This window comes from Microcaecilia unicolor, chromosome 4 (genome assembly GCF_901765095.1).
Source record: "Microcaecilia unicolor chromosome 4, aMicUni1.1, whole genome shotgun sequence".
Classification (NCBI taxonomy): Eukaryota; Metazoa; Chordata; class Amphibia; order Gymnophiona; family Siphonopidae; genus Microcaecilia; species Microcaecilia unicolor.
The window spans coordinates 139,455,028-139,469,426 of NC_044034.1; the positions used below are offsets into that span (position 1 = coordinate 139,455,028).

Here is a 14,399-nt window from a genome sequence, read left to right on the forward strand (position 1 = left end):
GGCTGAAACATTGGTCTGCTGACCACGCCTCTAAATCCCGCCTGGCTAGGTTGCCTTTTAAAGGCAAGCTGCTCTTTGGGGTCGAGCTGGACAAAATCGTGACCGATCTCGGCACGTCTAAGGGCAAGAAATTACCAGAGGTCAGGGCTCGGGCTAGTACTCGTCCCGGTACCTCCAGAGGACGGTTGCAGGAAGCCCGTCGGTACCGCCCGGGCAAGTCGGGTTCCTCTGCCCCCTCTTCCTTCAAGAGGAATTTCTCCCCCAAGCAGCATTCCTTTCGCAGAGACCGCCGTCCCGGAGGTGCTCCCTCCGGTCCTCCCCCAGGGTCTCGTACCCAATGACGGGGTCTTGGTCCACGCCCCAGTGCAGATTGGAGGACGGCTGTCCTCGTTTCTGGGCGAGTGGACCACAATAACTTCAGACGCGTGGGTGCTGGAAGTCATCAGAGACGGCTACAAACTAGAGTTCTGCCGACCCTTAAAAGACGGGTTTGTACTCTCTCCCTGCAAGTCTCCGGTCAAGCTGTGGCAGTGCAGCAGACCTTGGACAATCTGATCCGCCTGTGCGCGGTCGTTCCGGTGCCAGAAAGTCAGCTTGGCAAGGGACGTTACTCCATTTACTTTGTGGTACCAAAGAAAGGAGGTTCTGTCCGGCCTATCCTCGATCCTCAAAGGGGTCAATCGGGCCTTGAAAGTGCGGCACTTTCGCATGGAGACTCTCCGCTCTGTTATAGCGGCAGTGAAGGCAGGAGAGTTCCTGGCATCCTTGGACATCAAGGAAGCGTACCTGCATATTCCCATCTGGCCTCCTCATCGACGCTTTCTGCGTTTTGCAGTCCTGGGACGACACTTCCAGTTCAGAGCCCTCCCTTTCGGGTTGGCTACTGCTCCGCGGACCTTTTCCAAAGTAATGGTGGTCATCGCGGCCTTCCTACGAAAGGAAGGGGTACAAGTCCATCCTTATCTGGACGACTGGTTGATCCGAGCCCCCTCTTATGCAGAGTGCGGCAAAGCTGTGGACCGGGTAGTTGCTCTTTTGAGCTCCCTGGGATGGATCATCAACTGGGAGAAGAGCCAGCTGCGCCCGACTCAGTCCCTGGAGTACCTGGGAGTTCGATTCGACACCCAAGTGGGCAGAGTGTTCCTGCCAGACAATCGGATTGTCAAACTTCAGGCTCAGGTGGACCAGTTCCTAGTAGCCTCTCCCCTTCGGGCTTGGGACTATGTGCAGCTGTTGGGCTCTATGACGGCCATGATGGAAGTTGTGCCCTGGGCCAGGGCTCATATGAGACCACTTCAACACTCTTTGCTGCAGCGCTGGACTCCGATGTCGGAGGATTATGCTGTGCGCCTTCCCTTGGACCCAGCAGTGCGCAAGGCGCTGAGCTGGTGGATGCAGACAGACAAGTTGTCTGCGGGAATGCCTCTGGTGACCCCAGAGTGGATTGTCGTCACGACGGACGCCTCGTTGTCGGGCTGGGGAGCCCACTGCTTGGGAAGGACAGCGCAGGGGCTCTGGTCTCCTGCAGAGGCAAAGTGGTCTATCAACCTCCTGGAACTCAGAGCCATTCGGTTGGCGCTTTTGGAGTTCATCCCGGTACTGGTGTTGAAGCCTGTACGGGTCCTGTCGGACAATGCCACGGCTGTGGCCTATGTCAACCGCCAGGGAGGTACCAAGAGCGCCCCTCTAGCCAAGGAGGCTATGAATCTATGCCAGTGGGCAGAAGCGAACCTGGAGCAGCTGTCAGCGGCCCACATTGCCGGAGTCATGAATGTCAAGGCGGACTTTCTCAGTCGCCATACCTTGGAGCCCGGAGAGTGGCAGCTATCTGCTCAGGCGTTCTTGGACATCACGAAGCGCTGGGGCCAGCCGAGCCTAGATCTGATGGCGTCATCGGCCAATTGCCAAGTGCCGCGCTTTTTCAGCAGAGGACGGGACCCTCGCTCCCTGGGAGTAGATGCTCTTCTCCAACAGTGGCCGACTCAAGAGCTTCTCTATGTGTTCCCGCCCTGGCCCATGTTGGGCAGGGTGCTAGACCGGGTGGCAAAGCATCCCGGCAGGGTAATCCTGGTGGGTCCGGATTGGCCCAGACGTCCCTGGTATGCGGACTTGATCAGGCTCTCAGTCGACGATCCTCTGCGGCTGCCAGTGGAGCAGGGCCTGTTACATCAGGGTCCCGTGGTGATGGAGGATCCCTCCCCCTTTGGTCTTACGGCCTGGCTATTGAGCGGCAGCGTCTGAGAAAGAAGGGCTTCTCAGACAAGGTCATCGCCACTAGGCTAAGAGCGAGGAAGCGCTCTACTTCTACTGCTTACGCCAGGGTTTGGCGTATATTTGCAGCGTGGTGTGAAGCAGGCTCACTTTCTCCCTTCACTGCTCCAATTTCTTCAGTGTTGGCGTTCCTGCAAGAAGGTCTGGAGAAAGGACTGTCGCTCAGTTCCCTTAAAGTCCAGGTAGCGGCTCTAGCTTGCTTCAGGGGCCGCCTGAAGGGTGCTTCCCTGGCTTCGCAGCCAGATGTGGTGCGCTTTCTCAAGGGAGTTAATCACCTGCGCCCTCCTCTGCACTCAGTGGTGCCTGCGTGGAATCTCAACCTGGTACTAAGAGCATTGCAGAAGCCGCCTTTTGAACCCTTGTCGAGGGCATCTCTGAAAGACCTGACGTTGAAAGCAGTCTTTTTGGTGGCTATCACTTCAGCCAGAAGAGTTTCCGAGCTCCAGGCGCTCTCATGTCGAGAGCCTTTTCTGCAGTTCACTGAGGCAGGAGTGACTATTCGCACAGTGCCTTCCTTCCTGCCCAAGATTGTTTCTCGCTTCCATGTGAATCAGCAGCTCTGTCTCCCTTCCTTTCGTAGGGAGGACTACCCAGAGGAGTACTCTGCTCTTAAATATCTGGATGTGAGACGAGTCATCATCAGATACTTGGAAGTGACCAATGATTTCCGGAAATTGGATCATCTGTTTGTCCTGTTTGCAGGTCCTCGTAAGGGTCTGCAGGCTGCTAAGCCTACAGTGGCAAGATGGGTCAAGGAAGCCATTGCAGCGGCTTATGTGGCCGCGGGGAAGGTGCCGCCTATCCAGCTGAAGGCTCACTCCACGAGAGCTCAGGCGGCCTCGATGGCAGAGGTCGGATCCGTCTCCTTGGAAGAGATATGCAAGGCGGCAACTTGGGCTTCGGCTCATACATTCTCCAAGCATTACCGTTTGACTGTGGCTGCACGGGCGGAGGCCCGGTTTGGAGCTTCAGTGTTGAGGTCAGGGATTTCAATGTCCCGCCCTGGGTGAGTACTGCTTCGGTACATCCCACCAGTCTATGGATTGATCAGCTTGATGATATGGAAGGTAAAATTATGTATAATCATACCTGATAATTTTCTTTCCATTAATCATAGCTGATCAATCCATAGCCCCTCCCAGATATCTGTACTGTTTTTATTCTGGTTGCATTTCAGGTTCAAGTTTAGTCTTCAGTTACTTCAGAAAGACTTCGTGTTTTTTCACTTGGATTCTTCAAGAGTTAAGACGAGTTTGTGTTACAGTGAGCTGCTGCATTCCTCTCCCCTCCGTTTTACGGGGCTGGATTGAGACTTAAAATTCTGCCGGCACTCCCTCCCGCTTCGTGCGGCTGTAGGGCAGCTTTGTACCCCTCTCGCTTCGGCGGTGTTAGGGTCAGTCAGCTCCTCCCGCGGTTGCGGTTGTCAGGATAAGCCAGATCCCCCCGCATCGGCGGGTGTGGTGTCCCTCCCCCGCTCCGCGGGGATGAGCTGGACGGATTCCCCTCCCCCACTTGTGTGGGGATGAGCTGGGTTAATTCCCCTCCCCCGTTTCGGCGGTGGTGAGCTGGGCAGAGTGTCCCTTCGTGGGTGTAATTCTCTAAGTGCTGAGTCCTGCGGATGGAGCTTTGATATCGACATACTGAGGAGTTTCCGGCAGCACATGACCACATATAGGGAGGCAAAAGTTTGCTCTCTATCGCCACCTGCTGGTAGATGGACACAACCCACCAGTCTATGGATTGATCAGCTATGATTAATGGAAAGAAAATTATCAGGTATGATTATACATAATTTTACCATCCAGTTGGCTAGCAAACTGCATCTCATTCACTTATGCCCAAGCTGGGCTGACTCTGGAGGGTCATATTGTTCATAATGTTAGAGCCGTGGCGGAGTCAGTTGCCCATCTGAGATCAGCCTCTGTAGAGGAGATTTGCAAAGCTTCAACATGGTCCTCAGTTGACATATTCATATCTCATTACTGCCACAGCCAGTTTGGTCAGACAGTCCTTCAGAATTTATTTATTTATGTTACATTTGTACCCCGCGCTTTCCCACTCATAGCAGGTTCAATGCGGCTTACATATTATATACAAGTACTTATTTGTACCTTGGGCCAACTGTCCCCCTGCTCCCACCCTCGGGCCCATTTGTTTCAGTTCCAGACTATCCTTTGGGAGGGGGGAGAAGGGGGGGAAAGACCATTACAACTATTGTTTATAGTTCCTACATTATTCATTAGGCCTTGCCTATTGTAGACCACATCTTTCCCCTTATTCTTTTCAGACAGCCTGATAACTAGGGATTCCCTTCAGTCAGAATACCGCATTCTGCTTGTCCTTAAAGAAAGCAAAATTATTCACCCTTAGCTAGTGTTCTCCAAGGACAGCTAGATGCTCATTCTGAATGCCCCACCCACTGTCAGCTATTATATTAGACTGCGTGTTCATGCACGGTAGGATGTTTCTAAAAGCTTCTAGAAATAAAATGTTAGGGAGTGTCTCTGCACTGGGGCTCTGTCGGTGACATCAGCCATTAGTCAGAATAAGCATCTTGCTAAAGGTGAGTAACTTGCTGTTTTCTAGCCATTTACACATGCAAGGGGGCACATAAACACCAACGCCTAGATTATAGAATTGCCCTTTTAGAGGGGAATTGCATAAATGTTTCCAAGATGTAGGCACCAGAATGACATTCGCTTAGTGCTAATTCTGTAATGGCTTCTGGGTGCACTTAAGCTGTTATACAATACTAACGCAAAGGTGCACTGAAAGTTTGACTTTCCAACTTACAACTGCCATTGACATGACATAAGTTGGCGTACCTTTGTGTGCCATGTAACATGTGCATCTGGTAGTATTTATAAGCCATGTGCATCATTTGACTACACGCCTCCAAAATTACGCACACTGCTTACACGTGAAACTTTCAATTAGTGACACCAATCACACATGCTTGAAGTCTGCTGTGGGCACCTACAGTTAGGCACCAGCTTATAGAATTCACCTTTTAATACAGAAATGTTACTTGCAATATTCAGAAATACTGACTAGAATATACTGACATGCCTATCTTCGCAGAGTTTGAATTGGGACCACCAGATCATACTAGGAATTGTTTTTATGGTACAGTAGTTCTTCAGTAGATTAATAGAGCTTCAATACTGAAAATAATAGTACATATATATTTCCCCCAATCACTTACCATATTTACTTGTTCTCTTTTGCAGTGAAATCTGGGCCAGATTCTTGGCTTTTGAAAGTAATATTGGTGATTTGGCTAGTATACTGAAAGTGGAAAAGCGACGGTTCACTGCCTTCAAAGAGGAGTATGATGGGAAGGAAACAGCTCTTTTGGTGGATAGGTACAAATTTATGGATTTGTATCCCTGTTCTGCAAGTGAACTTAAAGCTCTTGGTTACAAGGTATGTACTGAGCAGAAGTGGGATTCTTTCTATACATGCAGACAAGTAGAAGCCTCTTCTGGTTCAACTACATGGTGTCATCTCATTAACAGTAGTCAATACTCCAGCTAGACTGAAGTGAAAAATGAACCCAGTGTGCATGGCCCAAGGTAGCAAATACAATTCTAGCCCATAGGTTCATTCATGATCCTCAGTGTTAAAAAATTAAGAGCAGAAGCACCTTTTTTCTCAGTCTGGATATTAATACAAGTTCTAAATTAAACATGTTCAATATTTGTCCAGATAAAAAGGTTGAAACAGTTTAAGCAATCATTGAAGTCATATTATTCTCCGAGAACAAGCAGGCTTTTCTATAGTCTTACAAGTGGGTGACACCGATCCGCGTCACCTGGTCCGGCATTTTGCCAAAGCTAAAAAGAGAGCTTTGTGGAGTGTGAAAGCCTTCCCGCCTGTCGTGCTAGGGTTTATGTTACATCAGTATTGCCACACTGGGACAGACCAAAGGTGCATCAAACCCAGCATCCTGTTTCCAACAATGGCCAATCCAGGCAACAAATACCTTGCAAGATCCCAAAAAAGTTCAATACATTTTATGCTGCTTATCATAGAAATAGCAGTGGATTTTCCCCAAGTCAATTTAATAATGGTCTATGGACTTTTCCTTTAGGAAGCCGTCCAGACCTTTATTTTATACCCAGCTAAGCTAACCGCCTTTACCACATTCTGTGGCAACGAATTCCAGAGTTTAATTACACATTGTGTGAAGAAAAATTTTCTCTGGTTCATATTAAATATACTACTTTGTAGCTTCATCGCATGCCCCCTAGTCCTAGTATTTTTAGAAAGAGTAAACAAAAGATTCACGTCTACCCATTCCACTCCACTCATTATTTTATAGACCTCTATCATATCTCCCCTCAACCGTTTTTTCTCCAAGCTGAAGAGCCCTAGATGCTTCAGCCTTTCCTCATAGGGAAGTCGTCCCATCCCCTTTATCATTTTCATCACCCTTCTCTGTACCTTTTCTAATTCCACTATATCTTTTTTGAGATGCAGTTACCAGAATTGAACATAATATTCGAGGTGCAGTCGCACCATAGACCAATACAAAGGCACTATAACGTCCTCACTTTTGTTTTCCATTCCTTTCCTAATAATACGTAACATTCTATTTGCTTTCTTAGCCGCCGCAGCACACTGAGCAGAAGGTTACAACGTATCATCAACAACGACGCTGACATGCCTTTCTTGGTTGGTGACTCCTAACATGGAACCTTGCATTACGTACCTATAGTTCTGGTTCATCTTTCCCACATGCATCACTTTGCACTTCCTCATATTAAACGTCATCTGCCATTTAGATGCCCAGTCTCGTAAGGTCCTCTTGTAATTTTTCATAATCCTCTCAAGATTTAATAACTTTGAATAACTTTGTGTCGTCAGCAAATGTAATTACCTCACTAGTTACTACCATCTCTAGATCATTTATAAATATGTTAAAAACCAGCGGTCCCGACACAGACCCCAGGGGAACCCCACTGTCTACCCTTCTTCATTGACAATACTGACCATTTAACCCTACTCTCTGTTTTCTATCCTTTAACCAGTTTTTAATCCACAGTAGGACACTGCCTCCTATCCCATGACTCTTCAATTTCTTCTGGAGTCATTCATGAGGTATTTTGTCAAACGCCTTTTGAAAATCCAGATACACAATAACAACCGGCTTGCCTTTATCCACGTTTGTTCACCCCTTCAAAGAAATATAATAGATTGGTGAGGCAAGATTTCCCTTCACTAAATCCATGTTGCTTTGTCTCACTAATCCATGCTTTTGAATATGCTCTGTAATTTTGTTCTTTATAATAGTCTCTACCATTTTGCCCCAAGTCCCATCTTCGCCCTGCTCAGAGATTAGAGTTCATTGGAGCCCAGCTCGATACTCAAATGGTTTGAGCCTTCCTCCCAGACAGGAGTGCGGACAATCTAGTTGCACTCACGTCCAAGGTTCAAGCCTCTCAGCAGGTCACAGCTCGGCAGATGTTGAGATTGTTGGGGCACGTGGCTTCCACAATGTACATTACAGCCATGACACATCTTCACATGAGATCAGCTCAATGGACCCTAACTTCTCAGTGGTATCAAGCTACAGGAAGTCTGGAAGATGTCATCCAAGTGTCCCCGGAGCTTGTATGCTCCCTTCTGTGGTGGACCATTCGATCCAGTTTGACTCTGGGACATTCCAAATTCCTCAGCCACAAAATGTGCTGACGACAGATGCTTCTCTCCAAGGATGTGGAGCTCATGTAGATGGGCTTCACACTCGAGGATCTTGGCTCAGGAAATTAATCTACAGATCAATCTCCTGGAGCTTCGGGCAGTCTGGAATGCTCTAAAGGCTTTCAGAGATCGGCTGTCTCACAAAATTGTTCTCATCCAAACAGACAACCAAGTTGCAACATATACGAACAAGCAGGGGGGCACCGGATCTTGCCCTCTGTGTCAGGAGGCTGTCCAGATGTGGCATTGAGCTCGCCACCATGGCATGCTTCTTTGAGCCACCTATCTGGCGGGCGCAAACAACATCCTGGTCGACAGGCTGAGCAGGATAATGCAACCTCACAAGTGGTTTCTTAACATGGGCATAGCACGCAAGATCTTCCAAGTGTGGGGCACCCACTTGGTGGATCTTTTTGCCACTCAGCTCAACCACAAGGTCCCTCAGTTCTGTTCCAGGCTTCAGGCCCACAACAGACTAGAGTCAGATGCCTTTCTCCTCAATTGGGGGACAGGTCTTCTGTATGCATATCCTCCAATACCTCTAGTGGGAAAAACTTTGTTGAAACTCAAGCAAGATCACAGAGCCATGATTCTGATTATGCTATACTGGCTGAGGCAGATATGGTTCCCTCTCCTTCTGGATTATCCTCTGAAGAACTGTGGAGATTGGAGTGTTTTCCAACCCTCATCACACAGGATGAAGGGTCACTTCTGCATCCCAACCTTCAGTCTCTGGCTCACAGCTTGGATGTTGAGAGCCTAGAATTTGCTTCCTTAGGTCTTTCGGAGGGTGTCTCGTGGGTCTTGCTGGCTTTCAGGAAAGATTCCACTAAGAGGTGTTACTCTTTTAAAATTTGCTGTCTGGTGTGAGAGCAAGGCCCTAGATCCCCTTATGTGCCCTACACAGACCCTGCTTGAATAGCTTCTACACCTGTCAGAGTCTGGTCTCAAGACCAACTTCATAAGGGTTCACTTTAGTGCAATTAGTTTGTATCATCAACGTGCAGAAGGTACACCCATCTCTAGACAGCCTCTAGTTGTTCGCTTCATGAGAGGTTTGCTTTTGTCAAAGCCCCCTGTCAAATCTCCACCAGTGTTCTCACACAGCTGATGAAAGCTCCTTTTGAGCCACTGAATTCGTGCCATCTGAAGTACTTGATCTTGGAAGGTCATTTTCTTGGTGGCTGTTACCTCAGCTCATAGGATCAGTGAAATTCAGGCCTTAGTGGTGGATGCACCTTATACTAAGTTTCATCACAACAGAATAGTCCTCTGCACGCACCCTATGTTCCTGCCAAAAGTGGTGTTGGGAGTTCCATCTGAACTAGTCGATTGTCTTGCCAACATTCTTTCCCCGACCTCTTGCCCATCCTGGTGAAAGCAGCTTGCACACCTTGGATTGCAAGAGAGCATTTACCTAGTACATGGAGTGGACACTTCCCCACAGACAGTCCGCCCAGCATTTTTTTTTTTTTTATTCCAACAGGATGGGAATCACCATTGGGAACTGCACTGTTTCAATTTGGCTAGCAGATTGCAGCTCCTTCACTATGCCCAGGCTGGTCTGTCCCTAGAGGGTCATGTCACTGCTTATAATGTCATATCCATGGCTGCGTCGGTAGCCTCTTGAGGTCAGCCTCCATTGAAGAAATTTGCAAGGCTGTGACGTGGTCTTCAGTCTGCACACTCACATCACACTACTGCCTTCAGCAGGATACCCGACGCGACAGTCGGTTCGGGTAGACAGTGTTGTAGAATCTGTTTTGGGTCTAGAATCCAACTCCACCCTCCTAGGCACATTTTATTCTGTTCCAGGCTGCACTCTCATTCAGATCATATGTAGTTTCAGGTTAATCTACATAATGTACTCACCATTGCGAGGCCCAATTGACCAATGTTTGCTGTTTTTAGTGGGCCTGGATGCTAGGGATTCCCCACTTGTGAGAATATAGAAGCCTGCTTGTCCTTTGAGAAAGAGAAGATACTTGTAGCAGGTATTCTCAAAGGACAGCAGGCTTCATATTCTCACAATCCCTTCCACCTCCCTTTGGAGCTGTCTCCTTTAATACTTTTACTTTATTTTTTGCTATAGTATTAAACTGAGACCGCGTTCGCACAACGGGCGGGAAGGCACTCATGCATGCACGGTGGAGCGTGGCTCACACTCCACAAAGCTCTCTCTTTAGCTTTGGCAAAATGCCGGACCAAGCGACACAGATCACCATCACCCACTTGTGAGAATATGAAGCCTGCTGTCCTCGGAGAATACCTGCTACAGGTAAGTATCTTCACTTTCTACCACTGCAGTTAGAGCATTGTCCCAGGGAAACTAAATGGTTTCCTTTATCCCAGGTACCTGTCTCTGGAGTGACTGTACTTGGCTGAGTGTTCTTTCCAATCTAAATATTGGCGTTCCTTTCTGATTCTCATTTTTATTGTAAACCTCTGTGTTCTTGCATAAATCAAGTGATTTAGCAAGTCTAATTAACCATAAAAAAGAAGTATTTGCATTTGATTATAAAATAGAGTGGCATCCTTTGTATAAAAAAACAGAATATGACAGGAGATGAGGACTGTGCCAAGTTTTCTTTCTAAGTTTATAATGTCAAACTTATCCTAAAGCAAAGTTGATGTGATGCTGTTGGAAGCATGACTTTCTTTCCAGGGAATGAAAGTAACTAGTACAATGACATTATATTGTTTTTTCTTTTAATTAGCATTTAAGTAATGCACTCAAAATATAAACTTTGAATATCAATCCAGAAAATAATATCCAGTATACAAATTGTACTAGACTATATAACAAATGAAATAATATATATACTACAGACCACAAGATGGAAGAGAAACCAAGATATTAGTAAATTCATAGGAGGCTGGAGTAATATAAGGAAATTAGATAAGTAGGAAAATGAGAGAGAAAAAACATGTTGCTAATAAATTCATAGGACCTTACTAACGGGGAATAGAAGCAGGTCTGGAGACCCCTTTACATTCAAGGAAATATTGCAACTGTGATGGTTCATAAAAAACATATCTATTTCCTTGGTAGGAAATAAAATATTTACAGGGAAATCGTAATTGGAAGTTTGCTCCTAAATCCCAAACTAATTGACGAAAAGTCAAAAACATTTTCCGCTGCATTTGTATCCACTTAGAAACATCAGGAAACACTAAAACTCATATCACCCCTGAAAGACACGATTCCTAATCTATAGTAAAGTTTCAATATAGATTCTTTGGCCGATTAAGCCAAAACAAAGCACTGAGCTATAAGTGGCTAGCCTCAGCAAAGGAAAGTTCTTCCTCTCGCTTTGAGTGGTCTTGCTCAACATCAAGGCACATTCTAATTTTCATATTATAGAACAAATGATCTTTATGATTGGACCTAAGAAAGTCCCTGTCCAAGTTCTGGACCAAATTCACTATAAGCATGGCAGCATCTCATGCTGCTTTTTGGGAATTTTCCAGACGCTAAGTTAAATTAAATATTTCAAGATTCCTGAACCTTGGCAGAATGTTCATTTTATAGTCATACTCCTTTTTATTTATTTTTTTAAGGACAACATTAATAAGTTTTAGAGATCATAAGAATAGAATTTTAAGAGTTTCAACAACCAAGTTGTACATGATACTTTTTTATTGGAAAATAGTAATGTATCTTAGAGTATCTCTCAAAAGCTTGTCAATCAGGTCAGTGAAAAACAATGCAGTTAGACTCAGTTTAAATAGTACAAACTCATTTAGGCTTTAAATTGTCTGCATATTTTAGTACAATTCACTGAAAGGGGGTGGAGGGATAGACAGAGGTGATAAGACATTAAAAATGTATAGTTCAGCCATTCCCAACCGAGTCCTTGAGGCATACCTAGCCCCACTGGGTTTTCAGGATATCCACAATGAATATGCATGAGACAGATTTGCATATACTGCCTCAATTGCATGCAAATCTAACTCATGAATATTCATTGTGGATATCCTGTAAACCCTATGGCACTAGGTGTGCCCCGAGGACTGGGTTGGGAATGGCTGTTATAGTTCAAAGACCCTATATCTGATAATGGGTGAAAGTGCCAACATCTCTACTGAGTTCTTTTGTATCCGTCTCAGTGATCATTCTAATTTTGAAAGTTTTCTATTCTTGTGTGCCCCTGAAATTTCCTTTAAGCACATTTATTATCAGGTTGTTAAGGGTGTGTTCTTCCTTTAAGAAATGCTCACCTACTGAGGAAGAGTTCTGTGTTTTTTGTTTCCCTGTAATAATTTGATACCTCTTCTCAATTTATGGCTTGTTTCTCTGATGTAACCTCCATCTTCATAATTGCATCTTCATAATTGATGTATTGGTCATGTCAGCTGCAGCAAAAGAGACCTGCAAACCTTCAGATGTTAATATGGGGTTCTTAATGAGTTCATTGATCATGTTCCAGTGTGCTCTTGGGATGATCTTGTCATCCTGAGTAGAGTCACTGTAGTCTTCAACTTTTTTCCATTTGTAGACTGACAGTGGATAAAATCCCAAATGTTTAGAAATAGTTTTGTAACCCTATGTACACAGAAGAGTATGAGCTACTTTAAAATTTATTTTGGTCATGGAACTTGAAGCAAGCATATCATGCAACGAAGCTATCCAATGTCACAGAATCAAAACAGATGGAAAAATGGGCCAGACGTCCTCAAGAATGATGTGAAAGACTAGTTGTTAAAGGAAACCTTTAGTTGAAGTTGGTTGAAGATGTATTCCATGTATTAAAGGAAGGCCAAAAAACAGCTAGCATGGTTAAAATGTGAGGTGAAGGAGGCTATTAGAGCTAAAAGAACATCCTTCAGAAAACAGAAGGATTCGACTGAAGAGAATAGGAAACAGTGTCAGGCATAGCAAATCAAATGAAAAACACTGATAAGGAAGACAAAGAGAGACTTTGAAAAGAAGCTTGCCTTGGAGGTAAAAACACATAATAGAAACTTTTTAAAGCTACTTTTAAAGCAAGAAATCAGTAAAACAATCAGTTGGACCGGTAGATGATCAAGGGGTAAAAGGTACACTCAGGGAGGGCAAGGCCATAATGGAGAGACAAAATTAATTTTTGCTTTGGTCTTCACTGAGGAAATTTGGGGGAAATACCCATGCCAGAAATGGTATTTAGTGATAAGTCAGAGGGAGATAGAATAGGATCGAAAAGGAAGGTGGAAAACTAAAGAGTAGCAAGTCACCTGGACCAAATGGTATACATCCGAGAGTACTGATATAACTAAAAAATGAACTTGCAGAGTAATTTGTAATTTATCTTTAAAATCAAGTGTGATACCAGAAGATTGGAGAGTGGCCAGTGTAATGCCAATTTTTAAAAAGAGTTCCAAAGGTGGCCCAGAACATTAGAGAACAGAGAGCTTGATGCTGGTGCTGGCAAAATGGGAGCGACTAATATAAAGAACAAAATTACAGAGCATATACATAAGCATGGATTTAACCAAGGGAAATCTTGCCTCACCAATCTGCTACATTTCTTTGAAAGGGAGAATAAACGTGGATAAAGTTGAACCGCTTAATACTGTGTATCTGTATTTTAAGAAGGCATTTGATAAGGTACCTCATGAATGACTCTAAGGAAATTAAAAAGTCATGGGATAGGAAGCAGTGTCCTATTGTGGATTAAGGACTGGTTAAAAGATAGAAAATAGAGAGTAGGGCAAAATGGTTAGTATTCTCAATGAAGAAGGGTATATACTGGGGTTCCCCAGGGGTTTGTGCTGGGACTGCTGCTTTGTAACATATTTATAAATGATCTGGAAACAGGATTAACAAATGAGGTGATCAAATTTGCTGGTGGCAGAAAGTTAATCCAAGTTGTTAAATCACAAGAAGATTGTGAAAAATTGCATGAGGACCTTACGAGACTGGGCATCCAAATGGCAGATGACATTTAATGTGATCAAGTGCAAAGTGATGCATGTAGGGAAGAGGAACCCAAATTATAGTTGCACAATGCAAGCTTCCATATTAGGAGTCACTGCCCAGGAAAAGGATTTAGAGCCCTGGATTCTCTTCTCCGTATTTTTGTTAAAGGTGGTTCTTTTTCATTTTTTTGTTTGTTTGTTTTTTTATTGGTCCACATTCACTTTGATACAGGAATACTAGTGAGCTGTGGTTACACAGTGCCTTTTATAGAACAGAGCTTTGCAGCTCATTGGCCTCTTTCTCCATCTGTGGTCTGGTCTGGCTGAACGCAAGGAAAGAAAATTAGCAGTAAGACCAAATTTTTCCTTAGTGTGCATTAAGTGGTTAATATATGTTAGTAAATGAGGCCCTAAGTTTTAACTGAGGCCGTGAATATGAAATGACTTGCTCAAGGTCACAGAGAGTGTCAAGGGGAGAAGGTAAATTTGAATCCTCACTTTCATGCTGTTTTCTGGCTTTAGGC

The 14,399-nt window shown here is 45.0% G+C and overlaps 1 protein-coding gene across 1 annotated transcript in view; it reads left to right on the forward strand.

Moving 5' to 3' along the window:
• Positions 1-14,399, forward strand: part of CSTF3 (cleavage stimulation factor subunit 3) — a 208,140-nt gene that overhangs the window by 184,847 nt on the left and 8,894 nt on the right. Inside the window, exon 17 of the mRNA XM_030200638.1 lies at positions 5,502-5,697. Coding sequence (XP_030056498.1) covers positions 5,502-5,697 — 196 coding nt within the window. The remainder of the gene's footprint in view (positions 1-5,501; positions 5,698-14,399) is intronic.